Raw genomic sequence first — 21,268 nt, 5'->3', positions numbered from 1 at the left:
TGAATATGAAATTACCATTATATAAGTGGGAAATAGATGGAGATTATAATACAAAATCTTAACCTAATTCAACGTTATCAGTAATTTTAGTATAGAATAAAAATATTTAAAAAAACACAAAATACTTTTAAATAATTTTAAAGTTCCGAGTTAGTTTAATGGTGCACAAAATTAGGCAATCGTTTTTATCCGCTTAGCAGCGCCATCTATGTATCGACAGTAGTTAGTTAAGTTTAAGCCACCTTTTTAGGTTTATGTCTTTGCTTAAATAAAACGGATAAGAGCCTTCAGAATTATTATTGTGAAACGGAAACATGTGGCTTGGAAAGTTAATGTACCAATGATTGTTAAATATATATATGGGAAAATTAATAGATCGTAAGTAACTGTAAGCACATATAATGATTAAAACAATTATTTGATACTATTTATTGAAATATTAATAGATATAAAAATAACAATTTTATAAACATTTTTCATTGACACTTTTATTTAAATATATCTCGTAATAAATATTTCATTTAACAAATCAATTTTGCTCCCAACGTCTTTAAATGGAACTAGTAGCGCTGCTTGCAGAAAAGCGCTAAATAATACCGAGAAAAATACACAAACAACGTAACGTTTTGTTTGTCGTTACATTCAACAGCGTATCTCCGAAAATGCCATAACGGCGTTTTTATCAACAACTTTGCTTAGTTAGTCGATGGGATCGCGCGGTGAAACTACTTACGTGCTGCACAAAACTTGCCGGAGCAAACGGAGTATAAGAAAAATCACTTTGATAGTTAAAGTACACACACGCACACATATGTATGTTTTTATAGTGCGTGTGTGTCTGTCTAGTGATTGTTTCGTTTAAACACTTTGCATATTGTAAAAGAAATAATGTGCGATATTTAGCATATTTAAAGGAAGCGAGGCGACGTGAAGCGAAGCGAAGTGAAGTGAAGTTTTTTATTCTGAGAGCTGGTTGCAGTTAACGGATAACGGTAAAATTAACGTGAAAGTGGACAGTGCAAAAAGAAACAAAATGCTTGTTTTTTGTATTGTAGCTGTATTAAATAATACATTTGCATTGGTGAAAGTATGTTAACTGCTACGCTTATGCACGAGCCCAAAAAATACAAATAAAAAAAATTATTGAATTGAACGTTGGTCGGCCAATGAAACGTGCAACAAGGCACAAAAAGACGACAAGACCTGAACTTCAGAGAGTGCAATAACAACAATAACAACAACAGAAACAACCAAATAATCAAAACTTGTATAAAAGAAATTATTAACTTTGACCTGAATACGTAATAAACATACACACACACACACGTCTATATATAGATTATATATAGGATATTGGGCATAAACAGTTACTTTTTTAATGTGAATGCTGCAAGTGCAATACGTGTTGCTGACCATGTTTGTTGTTGTTGTTGCTGTTACTTTTGTTGTCATTGCTGCTTGTGCTGCTGCTGCTGCTGCAGCAAGTGACTCAAGTGTTACGTTGTCCAAGAAATTGATAACCAGATTTTTCACTCACTCACATGCACATACATATGGGCACACACACGCACACATAGCCATAAATGTTTGGCTGTAAATATGCTTTTCGAGTCATGTGTATTTGCACAACAGACAACAAAAACCGGCGCGAAAGCCAATCGATTGCGCAAAAAAACTGACCCCAGACAACAACAATAGTAGTAGCAACAAAAACAGCAACATTACTGTAAACATAATAGATGCGTTGGGTCAGGGCAAGGTCAACACAATTAATGCAGCTCCACTTAGCTTGAACTTTCAAGAAAAACTTTGCAGAAGTTTCATAAAAATAAGCTTGAAAAAACAAAAGACTTGCGACACGAACTTGTTGCGCAGTCCACACACTTGTTATTTATATCATGTACTTAAGCAAACACACAGGCAAATGTATATAAATTATATAACAGCGGCGGCAGGCCAATTGGAACACACAAAAAATTACAAAAATTGTAAAAAAAAAAAACATTTTGATATAAAAAATTCCAAGACAAATTTGATTATACATATATTTTTCATTTGAAAGTTTTTTTTCTTCACCCAAAAAATATGCTAATTAGGCCTCTGAAAAATATCATTTATAGTTTATATTTCTTTTTTGCTGTGTTTTCTATGCTTTTATTTGTCACAGCTGCAAATAATTTATGTGCGCCAAATTGGCACAAGCTAAAAAGTGGGAAAAAATAAACAAAAACAAAAAGAAAAGAAAGAAACAACAAATTGCAAGTGACATTGACAAAGGAACAAGATGAGCAACAATGCCTCGTTTTTTGTTTAAATGCAAAATTATTGTTCGATACTTTTTTTCCATAGTAGGCGTTTTTTCTGCTTCTTATTCATTTTGTTGGCATTGTCATTGTAAATGCTTAGCTTGTTTGTTATAAATAGTCAAAATATGTTTTTAAATTGCACAATGTTTTTTTTTTTTTTTTTTTAATGTTTTTTTCTTTAATAATTTCTTGTTTTTGGCACATCTTGCGACAAAAGCTGTGTGCAAAAATATCAAAGCACTTTGTTGTTTCTTTATTTTTCAGTTTTATTTATTTATTTTTATTTTTTTGTGCATGTTTCATTATTTAACTGCGCATATAAAATTGACAGGTTAATTAGTTGACTATGTCTAAGACTCAAAATACAAAAGATCCAAGCACATCCATATCTCTCGAAATAAATATGTCTAAAAGTATTCGCCGCATTAACAAAGCGCGTAATACCCTTGTAGACTCGTGTTTCGGAAATACCGCCCGATTTATCAATGATCCACATCACATATGTACATGTGTGTAATACGTTAATCTCTCACGCAAGGTTTATATTTTTTCTTATAGCTCACATAAGTATATGTTTACGGTGATACCGTTAACTCAAATTTAAGCTCTTGTAATGCATATTTGATGTGTCAACAAAATCGTGACAAATTTTAACTACTCCCCAAGCAAGTGTATAAAAGCTCTTTTTCTGCAATTCATTCAGACTATAGCATAGCAAACTGGTTATATTGCAAACCCAAAAACAAAAAAAAAAAAAAAACAAAAAAAAAACAAAAAAAAAAAACAAAAAAATAATACAAAAACAAGGCATTCATTTGTGCTAATCATGGACTTGTGGTCAATTTTGTAATGCGAAAATGTGTGTTTTTTTGCGACATCAACTGTGAAACGCCTTAATTTGATATGCAATTCGAATCTCAAAAGCAATCAAACCTGGATTTCAGCTTTTCAAATCTTAGCAATTTTGAAATTGAAATGTTCTCAAATCAAATTAAGCAAGCTTGCATAATATAGACACTGTAAAAAGAGTTATCTAGCTATAAATAATACTAGTAATATATACTAAATATATACATTATTTAAGAATGCTTAATTAACTCTTATTCTTATACTAATTAAGAAAGAAGTATACAATATAGATTGCAGTTGAATATTCTAGGAACTTTTTAGATTCAATGTGAGCGATATTGTCAGGAGTTCGCTTTAATATTCGAGAATCATCTGCAGAGTATGGAGAGTAGCAAAGAAAACTAACTTAGAAATTCGATAAGTATTTGATGATTATAATAAATAATTCTTCATTCTGCTGTATAAAAGAGGTTGAGGACACTGAGTACTGAGAGCTAATCCTTATAGCAGTAGTTATCCCAACTACTTCATACGGTTCCACTACTCATTTTTCAAGCTCAAATGCTTATTACTCAAGCAAGTTATTAGTTAACTTACAACTATTTTGCGCAAAAAAGCAAAATCCGTGATTTGATAATATTGCAAAATATATATAACATCAATAATATGTAATGTAAAGCGGTCAAGGATTAAGAATCAACCTCGAATAAGAATCCAATTGGAGTTTGTGTTGCCAACTGGTTTGCTGTCACGCTCCTCTTATGCTCTCATAGCCTAGATCCTGTACGATTGCCTTGAACTTAACATAAATATTTATGCATAATTGGCATGTATTGAAAACATGATTAAATCAATCAACTTGCAAGGTTATTTGCAACTCAACTTAGCCAGGCATATTTCTTTATTTTGAGCCAGCAGCTCGTTCTACTCGCTAATCATTTAGTATTTAGGATATTTCCACATGCTCTTAGCTGTACAATCTGCCTTTTTAATTATTCGGAATCATCCATTACCACACACACCTAAGCACCCATATACTTACACTCTGCTGCGTTTACAAGGCCTGCAATTTCAATTTCATTTTCATTTTCATTTTGGTTTTCATTTTCGTTTTCGGCGCATTCAACCCAATGCACGTACAATGATGGCAATTATTTTAGAGTCTTACTCTGAATGCTGGAACTGGTTTCTCGAGTGGAATTCAAGCTCAACCATGGCGCTAGTTACCCTTACTCGATTTGTCTACGGTTAGCTGGTAACAAACGCATGAGCTTTTCGAAAGCCCAGTAGCTGCTACAATCTGCCTAAATTAAGCAGTTGCTCAAATGTACACAAAAGTAGAAAACAAAACGGATAACGAGGTAGACTAGTTAGTGCAGTCAAGTGGGCGTGATAGAGGTAGAGGTCGATCTAAAATTGCAACTAAAAATAAGATATGTCCAGTTACTTCTAGAAATATGCTCAAAAAGACGGCGTATAGGACATCTTAGAGCATATTTGATCTATTTTATTCAGGCCAGTATATTCATATTCAAGAGCTAAAGAGCTCAAGAATCTTTATAAACACTCTTAAATTCATTATCACACATAACATGTTATCCATATTGGCCCACTCTTCCAGTTCCTTCTACCAACTCCTTATAGAGTACGTTCAAGTCGCTGAGTTTTTTACATTTTCTCGGTCGACAGCGTGACCAATTAAAAAGAAAATTCGTTGCCCGTTAGATTGTTGAAATATAGATATAAGATAAGCGCTATTATTTTTTTTCCATTTATTTTCGGTTGCTTCAAGATTGAAAAACGTTTTTGAGACACGCTTGAGTTTGAGTTGGCCATTAAGATGAGTCTCTGCAATTATTTTCGTCTATCTTTCGAATTGTATAATATGTTTATAGAAAATTACCTCATTTATTTATATATACATACATACATACATATTAAGTATATGTGTACGTATTAAATTTGTGGTACATCCGAGTACAAAATACAAAATGCTTTCAGTCCAATAATTTGTTTCGACGTTCATTAGGGTCGTATTCTAAGTATTGTATATTGTATATTATATTGTTTTTTTGTGCCTTAATTAGTTTTTTCATTTTTCATGCATTTCACCCATCACTTAACCCCGCTGAACCTGACGAAAATCAAATTAGGAGCTGCAAACCTGTTGTACATTCTACCCATTTCATGACACTTCTATGTATACCCTGTAACAATTGTCGTTTCATGGTCACTGAAAAATATAAATGTATGTAAAGCATACAGATATTACGTAAAAGAAATTTTAAATACAAATATTTAAGCACAACAATGCCAACAAGCTTAGCTTCTTTACAGGGTATATCAAAGTTCAAGTAACTCATTTTTAGCCTAAATGTTCTTCTTCACATTTAATTATGATGATCATAATATCTTTGATAATTCGCTTACATTTGCCCGTGTCAAAGTTTAGAGCTCAGCGTTGGCACGTGCGCAGACTTTTAGGCAATAGTGTGATTAAAGCCCGCTTTACGATTAGTCTAAAACGCATTTTTGTGAACAACAGAATAATTATATATATATATGCCATGTATATTATTTTGGGTGGAAGAATCAAGAGCATTATCCGCTCGATTACATGCTTTAAATGCCGGAGCTCTGAACATTGGCCACGCTTTACTATTTGGATTATTATGTATATTATAAATTTGTATATACGTCTTTATACTATATAATTAAAAATTAGAACTATAAAATCAAGCTGCTGGCGTATTTGAATTTAAATACGGTTTTGAAGTCGCAGCAGTCGGTGGGTCACTCCAAAGTTCGATAATTAAAATTGTGCCAACATGAATTAAACAATTAAAAAAAAAAAAACAAAAACAAAACGAGAAAAATAATGTTAAATTTAAATTGATTTTATGTTTTCTGTGCAGCAACATGTTAGGAATACGCTACCTGCTAATTGTCACATTCACCTGCCAGGCCTTGTCTGCTGATATCTTAATGGCCACGATGGGTGGCACCAAATCCCACAAGATTCCATTCTGGGAACTGGCCAAAGGCTTGATAAGCAGGTGGGTAAAATTATATACAATTTATAAAACATCTATAACAAAAAAAAAAAAAAAAAAATCACCTAGCATATCACTGTTTATATATAAAACGCAATATGTTGTAACATGTTATATAATTGGCAACGTCAACGTCAGTAAAACTTTCTTAAATGATATAATGCGCAAACGAGGCTAAATAAATTGTAAGCTCAAGCGTGAAAGACTCTAAAACGACAACGAAGGCATTTCGCTGCAGGCATCTAGAAGGCATTTTTAAAAGCCAATAAAATAGCTTAAGAAAATCATTAGTAACGCTCGGTAGTGACCAAGCTTTAAATAATTAAGGGGGGAAAATACGGAACTGAGCATTAAATGAGACTGCTAATAGATATAAAGCTTCTTCTCTATATAAATATAAAAAAAAAATTAATTGATTATTAATTTAACTTCTGACAATTTCAGGGGCCACAATATCACGTTTCTAAGCGGATTTCCAGCAGATTTTCATATTGATGGTCTGCATGAAGTCACGCCAGCCAGTTTGGTCGAGTATATACAGAACTATACGAATTGGGATCTATTGGGTGCCAGAATGAATGGCGAAATGCCCATTAAGCCCTGGGATGGGCTACGATATGCCTTTGAGGTGGGACAACTTACTGATCAGATATATTTCATATGTAAAGAATACCCTTTGCACTTTGTAGTCCTGTGATGCCATGTTGGGTGATGCGGAAACCAAGGATCTAGCGAATCGCACATTCGATCTAGCTATATTGGATGGCGCCTATCCTGAGTGCCTGCAGGGTCTAACGCATCTGTATAAAATACCATTTATGTATATAAATACAGTTGGCTTTTATACGGGCAGCTTGTCCTTAGCCGGAAATCCTGCCAGCTATGCAATAACTCCCAACTTCTACTCCAGTTTCACGGATCAAATGAGTCTCTACGAAAGAGCTCTGAATACTGGCATGCAAATCGGTCAGAATATATTACACAGCGTAAGTGTATAGAGACTTAATCCAAGTTGAACTTAACTTTATCAATCTTAAACTTTTCGTAGTATGTGATGCGCCGCACTCATCGCATTATGCGGGATCACTTGGGTGCGCATATACCCCATCCGTACGATATGTCACGCAACGTTAGCTTCATTCTGCAGAATGGACATGCAGTTGTGTCGTATCCTCGTGCACTGAATCCAAATGTGGCAGAGGTGGCTTGCATCCATTGCAAGCCAGCACGACCCTTGCCCAAGGATTTGGATGACTTCATTTCGGCATCGGGTGCTTCTGGCTTCATCTATGTATCGATGGGCTCATCTGTTAAGGCTGCCAACATGCCGGAGTCACTGCGTCGCATGCTGGTCAAGACTTTTGCTCGCCTGCCCTACAATGTGCTGTGGAAGTATGAGGGCAGTGCTGCCGATATGCAGGATCTCACGCCCAATGTGAAACTTTCACGCTGGCTTCCACAACAGGACATCCTTGGACATAGTCAGCTGAGAGCCTTCATCACGCATGGAGGATTGCTGAGTATGTTCGAGACGGTCTACCACGGTGTGCCGGTGGTCACAATGCCCGTGTTCTGTGATCACGATGTCAACTCGGCCAAGGCGGAGGTTGATGGATATGCTATAAAGCTGGACCTGGAGACGTTGTCCACCAATCAGCTCTACAAGTCCATCATGAAGGTGATCCACGATCCGCGCTACAGAAATGCAGCCAGATATCGACAGAATCTGCTGCTAGATCAGCGATCTACAGCACTGGACACAGCTATCTACTGGACCGAGTATGTGCTACGGCACAATGGAGCTTATCATCTACAGACTCCAGCGCGAAACATGAGGTAGAGATATTTCACAAATTACCATATTTATATAATATCTTACTTATGTATATTTCTGTCTTTGTTTCAGCTGGTGGCAGTACTATCTACTGGACGTTGTTGGCCTCTATTTGTTAGCGCTTTGCGCTCTGATATTAATTCTGAGGCGCTTGGATATTCGATCTGAGAAGGTGCGCAACCCGCACTATCCCAACTTAATACCAACAACCAAAAAGAAGTCAAAAAAATTATAAATTCAGCACAGAAATACCATCTATAATGCTTTGGACGAACTCGAATTACGGCCTGACAAATAATAAGGTTTAAAAAAAATGAATTTTCTATCTAAGATAGACTTAAAATGTTTAAGCCTAAGGTACTTAGTAAACGGTTTTAATATTAGATTAATCTAATGCCTTTGCCTTCCTACCCTCCTTATCTTTTGTAAAAAATGCAGTTTCCTATAGACATTGTGTGTGAATTATTATTTGTCGTCCATCTAAATTCTCTTCACTCTATCGGATAAAGTGCCTTGTATATAGTGTTTATATTTATAATGTTACACTTAAGTAGTTGTTTAAACATCAATTTTGAATATGCTTAAATTGTTTGTGCAAAATTTAAACCAAAGTCTACGAAAATAATCTATTTCTTTTTGTATGTACGCAACGTTTTATGTAGAAATGACTTGGACAATTGAAATAAAATAAAATGGAATTAAAGCTTTTCAATTCAAACTGATCTTATTTATGTAGAAACATTTTATGAATTATGAAATATGACAAATCGCCATCTGACATTAATATATAATTGAAAACAATTATTTTAGCTTGTTTGTTGAATTAATTTCGCCATCATCTTCTCCTCTTTGACCTTTCGCTTGGCCTCCTTCTGTTTGCGCTTGTCCTCCTTCTCCTTTTGTTCGAGCATTTCCTTGAAGCGTTCATCACGTACGTCCACCTTGAATCCGAAATGCCGACGAACCTCTTCAATTAAACGTTCCTTGCGTTGAATGGCAGCTGCGGCATCTGCTCTACGTTTTTCAACCTTTGCGTTTAATTCTGCCTTCCATTGCTCCAGTTTGTCCAGCTTCTTTTGTATGTTCTCTTCGCGTTCATTTATAGCTGCTTGCTTCGCCTCTTTTTTAATGCGAAGTTTTTCCAATAATTCCGGCAAAGTCTCAGGTTGCGTAATGCTTTGCAGCTCTTGGGCTTTTGTTCGTTCGGCTAGTGTGCCGAAACATATTTTAGGATTGACATTACTTTTCGACCCATAACGCCCATACAGGGTTCTTTGATACTTTTCAGTCAAATGTATCCAGGAATGTGCCTCGTCGTATGGCAATGTTTCGTGGAGCACATTTTTGTGTTGTCGCCGCAGTCCAGATTTATCCCGCTCAGGCACATATTCCACATCCTCCACAACAAATGATGCCGGCAGCTCTTCCTTCGCAACGCTGCTATAATATCTCGTACGTCCGATGATACTTTCAGCAGACCGAATTAATTTGTGAAAATTCATATTTAACCAATTCGTTTATTAAAACTAGTAAACATATCAATAATAGAAACAAACTAGAGCTGGTTTAATGTTGAAAATACCAAAAATACTATCGATAAGAATAATGTAATTAATCGTTGAGCATTACAGTTATTTCGAAAACACAATAAGAAAAATATTGGTCATACATCTGATAATAAATTTCATAAGGATTAAGCTTTGTTATCCATAATACAACGTGCTACGGTTAGATCTCTATATGTATCGATTTCTAGGCCATCCTCAGCTGCAATTTCCACTACAGCGCAACTGAAATTCAAATTGGGAAATATCACGTGATTTTCTTTACTATATGTACATATGTATATGAAACTTACTTTTCATTTTGTAGAAGACCCTTTGTTGCAAGCATTCTTTTTGATAAATAAAACATTCCTGCTTCAACCATATCACCTTTCCAGTCTTGCCTTCGTGGCCTAGCCTCCAAATAAAAATTATCAGGCAATATTTGTTTGTCAACTAATTTCCAACGTAATTGATGGGATCTATTAAAACAATATGTTAGCATATATTAAATATACCGTTTACATCTTACCTTTTAACGGAAAATACACAATCATGTGACTGAAATTTATCAACCGCTTCCTTAATATATTTTTCTTTTAAAAAGACAGATGTGCATTGAAACAAAGCAAAATTCTGAATTGTTTGATGAGCTTCTAAAAATTCTTTGATGGCTTCTATGGACGAAGTTTCATCCCTCGCATATTCCTCTGGTCGAATATGCACTAGTGCCCCATCTATAAAGATAAAAATCGATTATTAGGAAGTGTGCATAATAGAAGCATTAAAGATATTTGAAAGGCTCACATTTCTTGGCTTCTAATGCAATTTTATCATCATCCGTGGACACCCATATATGCTTAAAACAACTGGAATTACTTATGGTTATAATACTACGTGACAACAATGATAAGCCATTAACTTCAACTAAGTTCTTAAATGGAATTCCTTTGCTGCCCCCGCGAGCTAGTATTAAAGCATGTAAATCGTTTGTCGAGCTATTTAGACAGATAATTTGGATTAATTTATAGAAAGTTATCACTTTCAGCATCGCTTTCAATATTTGCTTTCGTTATCAAATAGATAATTTCAATTATTACCAAAAGGAATTTGCATCCACCTGTGCAGTAACCCACTGTAACACAAGTGTAAAACACAAAATCTGAAGAGCTATCATGATTATATAGCACATGGTCCTGAGTAAAAAGAACAACTAAATTTAGATACGATTCGGATGCAAAGCTTACAAGAACTAACTTTAAGGTGACCCTAGTTTTCAGTGTTTTTTATTATTTATATTTTGGATATTATTATATATTTGTTCTTATTATTAAATATAGCGATTTATTTGAATAAATAATTTAAAATTATCTTTTTTTTATTTTAGTTTTTTGTTTTATTCAATATTTAATCATTCTTTTCATATAGTCCGGTCCACCTTAATGTTGATTACGTTTTTGTTATGCCGTAATTGACATTTTATATGCATCAAGTATACGCATACACAAATATATTTACGCTATTATGTATATGCTCGTGTGCGTGTGATATGATGCTTGTTGCTTTAGTAATATATGTAAATACTAACTTCCACTACTTTTTTCTGAAAGCAAAAATTTAGTCACAAGTATTCAATGCAATATACTCTTATATCTACTAGAATACAACACTGCAATAGGAATTTTTGATATTATTTTTAACTATTATGTAACCTTCACAAGGTCGCTCAAAGTGCTGTTAAAATAAAACTACATTAAATCATTCTCGTTTTTTTTTTATAAATATTTATTGCACAGTTATTTCATATTGCTCTATTTAGTTGTTAAATTTTTGTTTTGCATGTAAAATTAGCACTTACTTAAATATTTCTTGGCTCATGAGCAAATTTTAAATAAACAAATATATCGTCAAAATAAACGATACAAATAACTTAATCTATTGACAGGCTTTAGGCTCAGGTTCATAATAACTAAAGTTTATCGAATTTCAGTTTTTTATGTCATGATATCAATTACAAACCGGGATATATATAGGTTTTTCCTCATCAATGTATAAATAATATGTACATTGTATATACAAAACTCTTAAAACCACATCCTATAAAATTATTCTAACCGATTTGATATGTGAAAAGTTCGCAAATATTTAGAATTTAAAGAACACTTGCATATTTCTGATTGATATATGCTTTAGTATGATAATTGTATGTTCGGATCGATGCAGCTAATGTTTGAATTAAGTGCTTATCCCGCTTTGTGGACTGCGAGTAATTATCAATACCGCCAGCACTACAAGAAGAGGAAGAAAAGTTAAATAGGGTGTATTACATAATCTCACTAATCTTACTTGATATCTCTTGTGCGCAATACACGTTCTGCCCATGTCTGGGGCCTCGGTATATCCCGTGCAACGCCAACTTGCTTTTTGTCTAGATAATCAATGACATCATCATAATAATTGGTTCTATAGTTGTACATATATTTGTACTGCAGAAATTTCGGCCTTTAATTTACAAATAAAAGAGAAGAAATGATCATATATACAGTAGATATTGCCTTATTTGGTTTTTATTCTTACCTAACCCAATGCCTGTATAGTTGAACTGGTTTCCTGTAACCGTCATCTTCTGGTGGTGGTGGAGGTGCCTTCACTTCTTCGGGCTCGGCTGCAATTTCCTCCCCCGGTACTTCTGCTCCCTGAGGGCCTGCTTCGGATCTTGGCTCAGATTTCACACTCTCGGGCTTTGATGGTACAGGATCAGTGGAACCAGTGGGTTGTGTAGTTGCCTCTGCATCACCGCCATCATCGAAACCCCAAGGATCTTCTTCGTCCCCCATTTTACTGATTAAAAATAATTAAATTAAAATTAAATAGATACTAAATAAAGTTATTTAACCTTTCAATGGTTTAGCCTAATTTAAATATAAAATGTCGCAACATTTGTAGGTTAAATTCTATAATTAGTTTAAGAATAGGAACACAAATAGTTGGCATCGTAATCTTAAAGATCAAAGTATGTATTGGATATAAGTCTATAAAACTTTCAATTCGTCAATAGATTTTTCTTTAAGTAAGTATTTGGGGCATAGAGGCAAATGCTAAAAGATAAAAATACTTTAATTGAACCAATTGTTATTCACGTTAATTTCTTTTTATGGTATCGCATAGTTGTTGAATAACTATATCAAATATCAAAAATCCTTTTCATATTAAATATAGGATAATCAATGAAATCAAGGACATCGGTCAAAATATTCTAACCGAAATTTCTATTTCCTTTCTTAATTTTATTTAATTTTTACTTTTGGGAAAGTACCTGTGATATAGTGTTTATATTGGAGTTAAATTAAAAAGACTAACCAAATAAATTTTCTGGTTCATGCAAGTGCAATTTAAAAAGCTTTCGAGATAAAACCAAAAGCAAATTACATTTATATGTATGTGTGAGCAAAAGCTTTACAAATAAAATAGCTTGCACAACTATTAACACCTATCCTCGAAAACGAATCATAGAGATGGAAAGAAATTAGAAAGCATCGGTATTAAATTTTCTTTACAGAATGATAGAAAGCTTGAAAATAGAACGGTTAAAGCTGGATTTTTGTATAACCTTTCAAAAAGATTAATAAATATATCTATGAATGCTTTTATTGATTATTAAATTAACTTTAAATAATTGTTTATTGCATTCAATAAAGGCCTTATATTTAGATTGCAAATTCATTTGATCCATTTAATACTTTGAAAATTATAAATATTAAGTAACAAAAATTATCATCTTTCATATTACTAACACTTTACATCATCCAGTTAAGAGAAAAATATATATACATTTATATCATGTTTATAAAGAACTTAACGCAATGGAACAAAGCAACAAACATTCAGTATTTTTAGCTGGATTCATTCCACTGTCGCAAAAACGAACATCACTTTGAATGACTTTTTTGTCTGCAAAAAATACTAGCCTCAATTTATCATAATAAATATGAGAAACTATCGTAAATATCGATATATGAAGACACGAATTATTGTTTATATACACACTCGCGTACACATATGTATATATATGCTTGTATAAACAAGTACTCCCTTTGATAAGATTACTAATGTTTCAAATGTATTTTGTTTTTCAATATACACATATACACACACATGAATCATAGTGTGATTCAGATTGCCTGTTCGCACAATAACCAAATTTAATTGTTAAAGGCCCAAAGATGGCAACTCACGCGGAAAAGGACTTTCTTCACCTGGTACGTACAGATCGGCACAGCTGTAGTAAGAAAAACAAACAATATGAACCTGTAATTAATATTTTTCTGATCATATTTTATAAATGAGTGTAGAAGAAAAGTATATAAATAATAACAATGACTGTAGCATAAAATAGAATTTGCGAATGTAGGGCAAAAGTGAAGTGGACTCACATATCACACCACACACACACGCTTTTGTATTTATATACATATATGTACATCCATATATGTACATACATACATATGTATTTAGGTACAAATATACTTACTCAGCATGTTACTCATGTTTATGCTTTGGTTATGGTGCAATGACTTTAAGCAGTAATTTCTCCTGACTTAAATTGAAATTTGTATCTATGTATGTACATATACATATATTTAATTCAGCTGCTGATATTTGTTTGTTTGAGGCAGGCCTAACTTTTGCTGACTAAGCAATAAAATATGTTAATCCTATAGATAGTAAAGTGTATATACTGAGATAGTAACTCTATAAATCGTCGTAGTAGTAGTAATAATAGTAGTTTATTGAGGTGCAGAGTTTCATAGTAATGCGAGTAAGTTGTAAAAGTTTCATTCATTTTTAATAGTAGAGCACAGATGCCAGCTTGATTCATGAATCGTAATTACTATATATGTACTTTGTATATACATACATATATCAAATGACAAGCAAAGCCCCTATAAAACCACGCGCACCTCAATGAAACTGCTGTGACTCTTATGTACATAATTTAATTGCGTTATTTAATTGCAGAATGTGAGTGTGCACAAAGCGCTCAAGGGTATAGAAGCTCCGCTGAAATCGAAGCATGCTCGCTCCATTATCATCATCATACACAGATCAAAGGAGGCGCAAACATTTTGGTCGCTTATAACTCGACAGCCGATTATGGAAAATAGATTTACGGCCTGGAAGTTTTGCCATCTATTGCATAAGGTGTTGAGGGAAGCGCACAGATGTGTTCTACAGCAATCGCAGAAACATCAGAAAATGATTTTGGAGATTGGCAAGTCCTGGGGTCATCTGCACGATGATATCGGCTATTGCATCAAAGCATATAGCAAGCTCCTGGTAACCAAGCTCAACTTTCATGATAAGAATCGTTTCTATCCTGGAAACCTGATTATACCATTTTCTGAAATATTAAAAGCTTCAGATAGGGATTTAAATTACTGGTACGTACTAAGATTATTCTCTCTCTCTATATATATATATTTATACATTAATATCTTCTAGCTTTCAATTGTGCGTGGAAATCTTCGATTATTTGGAGGATATCATTGCTCTGCAAGTGGCAATATTTTCTTCTATAAATACCTATAGGATATCATCGATGACACAACCAGGCCAATGTAGGCTAGCCCCTATGATAACCCTCATACAGGATTCAAATGCCTTGTATGATATTAGTGTTCGCATTATGTTTAAACTACATGAAAAATTGCCCAACGATGTGCTTTACGGTCATAGAGAGAGATTCGCTGGCATATTTGCCAAATTGAAGCTGTTTTATAATAATGTGAGACCATTACAATACTTTAATGACCTCATTACGGTTCCACAATTGCCCGATCAGAGTCCGAACTTTAAGTCGCAGGTCGAGTTTGGTAGCTACGTGCCACCTGTTGTGGTTGTTCCATTAGAGCCAGACCCCGTTGTAGATGACCTTATAGATACCAACTTTCCTAATGCTGAGGACAATACGGATCATGTTCAACAAGATCAAATCTTAAATGCACGTATAAACGCCTTGGAAAATATAGTCGAAGATAAAAGCGATATGATAATACAACTAACAGCCAAGCTGGATGAGTGGAAACATAATTATGAGAGTTTGGAACAGAGTTATAAACAAGATGTTCTTGACCTTCAAAGGAGTAATACCTCATTATGCAACGAATTGGCTTCTGTTAAAGAAATGTGTTCGAATATGCGCATGGAAAAAGATGATCTAGAACTACAGTTGACCAATAATCACATTATAAGTCGTAAGTGAAAATTCTTATGATATAAAAATGCAAAATCTAACAACTTTATAACTTTTACATACAGAAAAGGTAGTCGAAGAGGAGGAGAAACAAAAGTTATCATCCGAAAAGTTCAACAAGTTAAAAGTTATGTACACCCAAATAAGAGATGAGCACATTAATTTACTACGACAGGTAAGAATAAATGCGATATATAAAAATGTGCACTTATTATAAATTACATTTTGTATATATTATTATAGCACAGCGATCATTCCAAATCTTTAAACAAAGAAAAGCAACTTAATTCAGAATTATTGTTGCAAATAAAAGAGCTTAACAATGAATTGTTAAAAAACAACGAGACTATAGAGTGCGATAAAGCAAATAACCTCAAGCTCTTACAGCAAATCGAAGAGCTTAAGGCTGAAAATGCAAGACTTGAAACAAGTGGCAAAGAGTTAGAAAGAAAATATGAGGCTAGAATAAATGAAAAAGAAAATGAAAATCTTGATTTATGTTCAAAGGTAAATATATTAAAAGATACAAATATTGAGCTTGACAGTGTTAAATTAGTTTTGCAAGAAAAAGAAGCAAAACTTGCAGAAGCTGAAAATTTATTGCTTATTAAAAATAAGGAATTTACCGAAAGCCTTCAAAAGTCTGAAGATAAATACTTACAACTCTCAACTGAACACAAACAACTACAAGAAACACTTCATCGAGATGCCCAAGCTTTGCGTGCAACATTGGATGCAACTGATCTAAAACTTAGGCAAAAAGAAATCGAGTTGGAGGTAAGAAATTTATTCAAAAATGTAATATATGCCCAATGATTATTACAACTTTTCCGTTTAATAGGAGCTGGAGGCAAGTTTAACACTATTGAAGGATGAAAAGATCATATCGAATAAACTTTCATTGGATATGAAAGATAAACAGAGTCAACTCGAAAATGATTTAATTCAAGCATTAACCAAAGTGGATTCCATTACAGTATCACATAAACAAAGTGAAGATAAATTGCTGGCAATGAGAAAGTTAACCATACAGACTGTGAAAGATCTATGTGTTTCCAAATTGAATGAAGGAGCTCAGCAACCATTGGAATTTGTACCAAAATTATCCTCGCAAATCGAAGCATTGCTAAACAAATTGGGAACTTCTGCTCACATGCCAATTGATGATTGCGTTGCCAAGATACATGACATTTTACATTTAGGATATTATTTTATAGAACTCTACGAACAATGTGATATAATTTATACAACAACAACGGACATCGAAAAGGGAGAAGGTGAGATTAAGATTCCCTTTCAAATATACTCTTATCAATAACTTTCCCTTATGTCCAGATGTTTTAAAGAAAGTGCGTTCCATATGGCCAGATCTTCTCAAGCTAATCGAAGTTGTTGAAAATGATGATAAAAGTCGCCAATTTGAGTCTCTTGCAAAGGAAATAAAAAAGAACTTAAATGGCTTAAATGAGGTGGTGCAGGGTATACTGAATAACTTTGAGAAGAGCGTGGATCTAGATAAGCTAATCGAAATAGAGCTGAAGGAGATGGATGCTGCCATCGAGGAGGCTGCTTCCAAGATAATTAACCTACTCTCCAAGTCCCGGGAAAACGACAACAAAATCAAACTCGAAGTAAATGAGAAAATCTTAGAGGCATGCACAGCTCTAATGGAGTGCATAAAAATATTAATCTTAAAGTCGCGTGTGCTACAACAAGAAATCGTTTCTTCCCAAAAAGGTCAGTCTATAAACTATATATAAAATGAAAAATCTGCTTTCATATAATATTTCTTTAACCTTTCAGGCAATGCGACAGCCAATGAATTCTATAAGCGCAATAGCCAATGGTCAGATGGCTTGATATCGGCTTCAAAGAGCGTGGCCAAAGCTGCAAATTATCTTGTCGACGCAGCCAACAATGCAGTGAACAGTGAATCGGGCCAGAATTTTGAATTAATTGTTGCTGCTCAAGAAATCGCAGCCTGCACCGTTCAACTGGTAATCGCAAGCAAAGTGAAGGCAAATCGGAATAGTGAAAATTTGGTGAACTTGACCAACGCATCGCGTGATGTGACCAAGGCAACTGGAGTCGTAGTAGCCACTGTAAAGGATGGAAATGCTCGACAGGAGCAACAGCAGGATAATGATTTGCGCAACCTAACACCATCTCAACTTAAGACTATGGAAATGGAAATTCAAGTTAAAGTATTAGAACTGGAGCAATCTCTGCAAAGCCAGCGCTTAAAGTTGTCGGCATTCCGCAGAGAGCATTACCAGAAAACAGAGTACTAATGATAGCCCAACAATATACACTTTGTTATTATATTGATCATTTATTTACTTAAATATACTAATTTTTTATTCATTTGTTTATATTACATAAATTGGCATATGATTATTATATATCCAACTTATAGGCACTTTCCGAATCATATTTGAACTATTATTGCCTGAAACAATCAAAATCATTTTACATATTTTATGTTTACTTTTCACTTTTATTTAAAAGCTGTTGAGAAATCTTTATAGTTTGCTTTCTCGTAAACTTTTTTAGCTCTATCAAAAGCCTCAATAATACATGATCTGTAAACAAATATTTGTATGATTAGATAGATATCGATACATTATCTAGAATAGTTCTTACCGAAACAATTTTTGGTGTAAGACATAGGCGCTCACATGTCCAGCATCTAAATACCTTACTTCAGCTCCTGGCCATATGTCCTCGAGATTCGAGCATCCATCTCGCGGTACGTACGCATCATCTCTTGCACACACTGCTATGATGAGGGAGGTGTCGAAGGGTACGGAGAAGTTCTTCAAATGTGTGCACTCATCCATCATCCCTCTCATAAATTGCAGTGCCTCTCTCTCCCACCAATTCGTTTTGGTGATGTCAATTTTCTTACTTTTACTCTGAGACGACGCGGGCAATATAAATTTCATTAGTTTTGTCAGCGCCGATCGCTCGGCCGTGTCCGGTTGTATTAGAGTTAAATTAGAATTACATGATACGTTTTTATCGAGCATATCTTTTAATGGCACAGGTTCACGGTTCGGCTCCACTTGATTGTGCTCAAGTGATTTAGATAAAAATATTGAATTATTCCCATCCTCAACCGAATTGTTATGCGTCTCACATTGGAGGGACTGTATTTTTCTGGTATCATCAATATCCTCTTTGAGCTCGTGCAGCGATCTATTAAAATTTTGTATAAAATTTTGACCAGCTGTAAAAGCATCGTCAACGATGGTAACCATTTTCGATAGGCGTTCCCTATATTGACCATCAGAGTAATACTGCGTCTCCAGCATGTCCCAATTAATTGATTGACTCATAACTCCCTGTTGAAGCATATGACGAATAATATATATGAATCAGTTGTAAATTAACAATAATTCTTTTTAGGAGTGTTGTTAGTTGAGTTCCAAATTAAATTTGTTAGACAAAACACCTTCCAGCTTAAATGGAGGCTATGCAACCTTTTTTCATTAGCCCATTTACAAAAATTAAGTTTAACATAAAACCAACCGTAAAAGCTCGAAGCATGGATAGCTGAAAGTTTGATGTATTTTAAGTACATCTATTTTGTATTACATACAGTGGTGAAAACAGCGGATGCAGTTGACCAAGATAAGCAGGGGACTAGGACTAAAGGCTTCGGCCAGTTCGTAGCAGCTAAAGATGCCATCTGAAAATATATTGATTAGAGTTCTTCTGTGAGATTTATAATTTATATTGTTAACACTTTTCATATGCTCAAAGCGTATACTTACATGACCTCCCATTGATAAACCAGTAATTCCTAGTGGGCCAAATCCATTCCTTTCACACCAATGCAATAATACAAGGCATTCGAGTATCAGGCAGCCGCCCATAACAAATATGTCCGAAACATTGTGCAAATTAGATCGACTGTAGCAAGAAAATTCATTGATTGTTAATACCTAGATATAGATCCATTGTACATACACTTACATTTGATCGTCTGGTTTACGCAGTCCGTAAAATGGATTTTCTAGTATAATGGATCCAATGTTTGCGTCTTTCAATAAAGGCTTTGCAATAAAGTTTCTTCGGCGCCAAAAAAACTAAAATGATTTACAAATTCATTAGTTTGTTTAAGTGATTGTTGATTCGTTTAATATACTCACATGATCTCCAGTACCTGCTAAATGAATGCATATTGGTTTGTGGTGTTCATCATTCCACTTGTTTGGTAATAATAATTGGAAGTGAGCTTGTTGGGCTGCTTCTGGAACGACTCCCGGCATATGCAGTTCAAGAGGTGTTGTAAAATTACCCTCTATCAGAGTCGAATCAGAATACGTCTTCTTTTTTGTTATCTCCACTGGATAGTCCCGTGGTACGAGTTTAAAACATGTTTCCCGGCACGAAATTATTTTTCGGAACTGAAATACTCTGAAAATAAATAAAAATCAATTAAACGGTTGGAGTGTGTACAGAAAATTGACTGAGCAGTTAGTTAGATTATTTTGTTAAGTCAAAATACCAACAACATATCCTTATCGAGGCTTATGATTTAATCATTCTCCTTATCTAGAACAAAATAAATTCAGTAAATTATTCCCGTGACCAAAAAAAACAGATATTTGGAACAAATGGCAATCTTCCAACACTTAAAGAGAAAATTAGTAAAATAAATATCCAATGCAAAATCTGTGGTTTACCAAAGTTAAAGGGGAATACCCGCACTTGTTTAGGACTATAAAATCGATTTCCGCTTTTTATCGATACGGTCTCGCCTGCAACAAGTTTTATTCTAATTTTAAAAGTCCGCAATAAACAGAATAGTATACAAACATGTCAAGTACTTTCTTCATGGGCCCAAAGCACCACAATAGATGGATGCGCTATTGAACTAATTTGTGTTAATAAAATTTCAAGTGATTTGACTTATTACGTAAAGGATGCAAAGGAATAACAACAATACATACATACATACATACGGATTGAACAGGCCACAAGCTCACATGAATACAATTGTTTATATTTGACTTGCAGTTTGCTAACTTACCTATGTAAGTTTTCAGGCTTGCCCCATCCCTTCTCAAAAAATCTTGTAATAAGCATTCGTCGATAGAGACTGTCAAGTTTGCTGGGAGGCATGTTTTTATAAAAATAGTTGTCAAAACGGTGGGAGGTTTTACTGCACCCAACAAGGTGCCTAATTTATTTTATTGGTTCGTATTAATTGATAAATAGAACCATTTTGTGAACTACTCAAATAAACATTAAAAATTATATCGATATGCTCACAAAAAAATTGTTTGGTGCGATAGTATGACAAATAATTATCGAATAAATTGAAATCTATTAAAAAGCAAGAATTATTTGTTTTTAATAATTACCAAAAATGTGTTAAGCGGGGCATCCACAGTCGAATTGGTTCCAGAGAATTTTATTGT

General features: G+C 34.1%; 6 protein-coding genes across 10 annotated transcripts; 2 read left to right on the top strand and 4 right to left on the bottom strand.

Moving 5' to 3' along the window:
• The first annotated feature begins 687 nt into the window (after nucleotides 1-687).
• Ugt50B3 (UDP-glycosyltransferase family 50 member B3) lies at nucleotides 688-8,760 on the top strand. 2 transcript variants are annotated; one of them, XM_018008827.2, is made up of 6 exons: nucleotides 688-992; nucleotides 6,071-6,211; nucleotides 6,653-6,836; nucleotides 6,898-7,194; nucleotides 7,257-8,044; nucleotides 8,115-8,760. In XM_018008827.2, the coding sequence occupies exons 2-6, from the start codon at nucleotides 6,075-6,077 to the stop codon at nucleotides 8,275-8,277; spliced, it is 1,569 nt and encodes a 522-aa protein (XP_017864316.1). In that variant the 5' UTR covers nucleotides 688-992; nucleotides 6,071-6,074; the 3' UTR covers nucleotides 8,278-8,760. The 2 variants fall into 2 exon arrangements, with proteins under 2 accessions (XP_017864316.1, XP_089322976.1); XM_089466850.1 differs by lacking the exon at nucleotides 688-992 and adding an exon at nucleotides 3,669-5,943.
• Nucleotides 8,741-9,565, bottom strand: CRIF (growth arrest and DNA damage-inducible proteins-interacting protein CRIF). Its single transcript, XM_018008831.2, has one exon. It carries the CDS (start codon nucleotides 9,542-9,544, stop codon nucleotides 8,849-8,851), a length of 696 nt encoding a protein of 231 aa, XP_017864320.1. The 5' UTR covers nucleotides 9,545-9,565; the 3' UTR covers nucleotides 8,741-8,848.
• Nucleotides 9,566-9,693: 128 nt separating this feature from the next.
• On the bottom strand, nucleotides 9,694-10,845 carry Csas (CMP-sialic acid synthase). The gene is made up of 5 exons (XM_018008829.2): nucleotides 10,687-10,845; nucleotides 10,394-10,584; nucleotides 10,119-10,323; nucleotides 9,901-10,068; nucleotides 9,694-9,832 (listed from the first exon to the last, which is right to left on the bottom strand). The coding sequence occupies exons 1-5, from the start codon at nucleotides 10,776-10,778 to the stop codon at nucleotides 9,736-9,738; spliced, it is 753 nt and encodes a 250-aa protein (XP_017864318.2). The 5' UTR covers nucleotides 10,779-10,845; the 3' UTR covers nucleotides 9,694-9,735.
• A 508-nt stretch (nucleotides 10,846-11,353) lies between these two features.
• fln (flightin) lies at nucleotides 11,354-13,027 on the bottom strand. 2 transcript variants are annotated; one of them, XM_018005773.2, is made up of 4 exons: nucleotides 12,903-13,027; nucleotides 12,164-12,427; nucleotides 11,933-12,088; nucleotides 11,354-11,874 (listed from the first exon to the last, which is right to left on the bottom strand). In XM_018005773.2, the coding sequence occupies exons 2-4, from the start codon at nucleotides 12,421-12,423 to the stop codon at nucleotides 11,739-11,741; spliced, it is 552 nt and encodes a 183-aa protein (XP_017861262.1). In that variant the 5' UTR covers nucleotides 12,424-12,427; nucleotides 12,903-13,027; the 3' UTR covers nucleotides 11,354-11,738. The 2 variants fall into 2 exon arrangements, with proteins under 2 accessions (XP_017861262.1, XP_089322977.1); XM_089466851.1 differs by lacking the exon at nucleotides 12,903-13,027 and adding an exon at nucleotides 12,848-12,870.
• A 585-nt stretch (nucleotides 13,028-13,612) lies between these two features.
• Hip1 (Huntingtin interacting protein 1) lies at nucleotides 13,613-19,915 on the top strand. The gene is made up of 8 exons (XM_018008552.2): nucleotides 13,613-13,845; nucleotides 14,606-15,027; nucleotides 15,089-15,840; nucleotides 15,905-16,014; nucleotides 16,083-16,616; nucleotides 16,681-17,116; nucleotides 17,175-17,576; nucleotides 17,643-19,915. Exons 1-8 carry the CDS (start codon nucleotides 13,810-13,812, stop codon nucleotides 18,128-18,130), a joined length of 3,180 nt encoding a protein of 1,059 aa, XP_017864041.1. The 5' UTR covers nucleotides 13,613-13,809; the 3' UTR covers nucleotides 18,131-19,915.
• Nucleotides 18,316-21,236, bottom strand: LOC108614430 (cardiolipin-specific deacylase, mitochondrial). Of its 3 annotated transcripts, none has more exons than XM_089468738.1 (7): nucleotides 21,212-21,236; nucleotides 19,994-20,261; nucleotides 19,818-19,930; nucleotides 19,616-19,754; nucleotides 19,441-19,530; nucleotides 18,483-19,183; nucleotides 18,316-18,421 (listed from the first exon to the last, which is right to left on the bottom strand). In XM_089468738.1, the coding sequence occupies exons 2-7, from the start codon at nucleotides 20,111-20,113 to the stop codon at nucleotides 18,337-18,339; spliced, it is 1,248 nt and encodes a 415-aa protein (XP_089324864.1). In that variant the 5' UTR covers nucleotides 20,114-20,261; nucleotides 21,212-21,236; the 3' UTR covers nucleotides 18,316-18,336. The 3 variants fall into 3 exon arrangements, with proteins under 3 accessions (XP_089324864.1, XP_017864039.1, XP_089324863.1); XM_018008550.2 differs by lacking the exon at nucleotides 21,212-21,236 and adding an exon at nucleotides 20,878-21,103; XM_089468737.1 differs by lacking the exon at nucleotides 21,212-21,236 and adding an exon at nucleotides 20,531-20,809.
• Between the last annotated feature and the right edge of the window lie 32 nt (nucleotides 21,237-21,268).

This window comes from Drosophila arizonae, chromosome 4, assembly GCF_054131065.1.
Source record: "Drosophila arizonae isolate 15081-1271.41 chromosome 4, UAZ_ARI_1.0, whole genome shotgun sequence".
Lineage (NCBI taxonomy): Eukaryota > Metazoa > Arthropoda > Insecta > Diptera > Drosophilidae > Drosophila > Drosophila arizonae.
The sequence above is the reverse complement of the archived record's forward strand: the minus strand, read 5'-3'. Positions and strand labels throughout refer to the sequence as shown.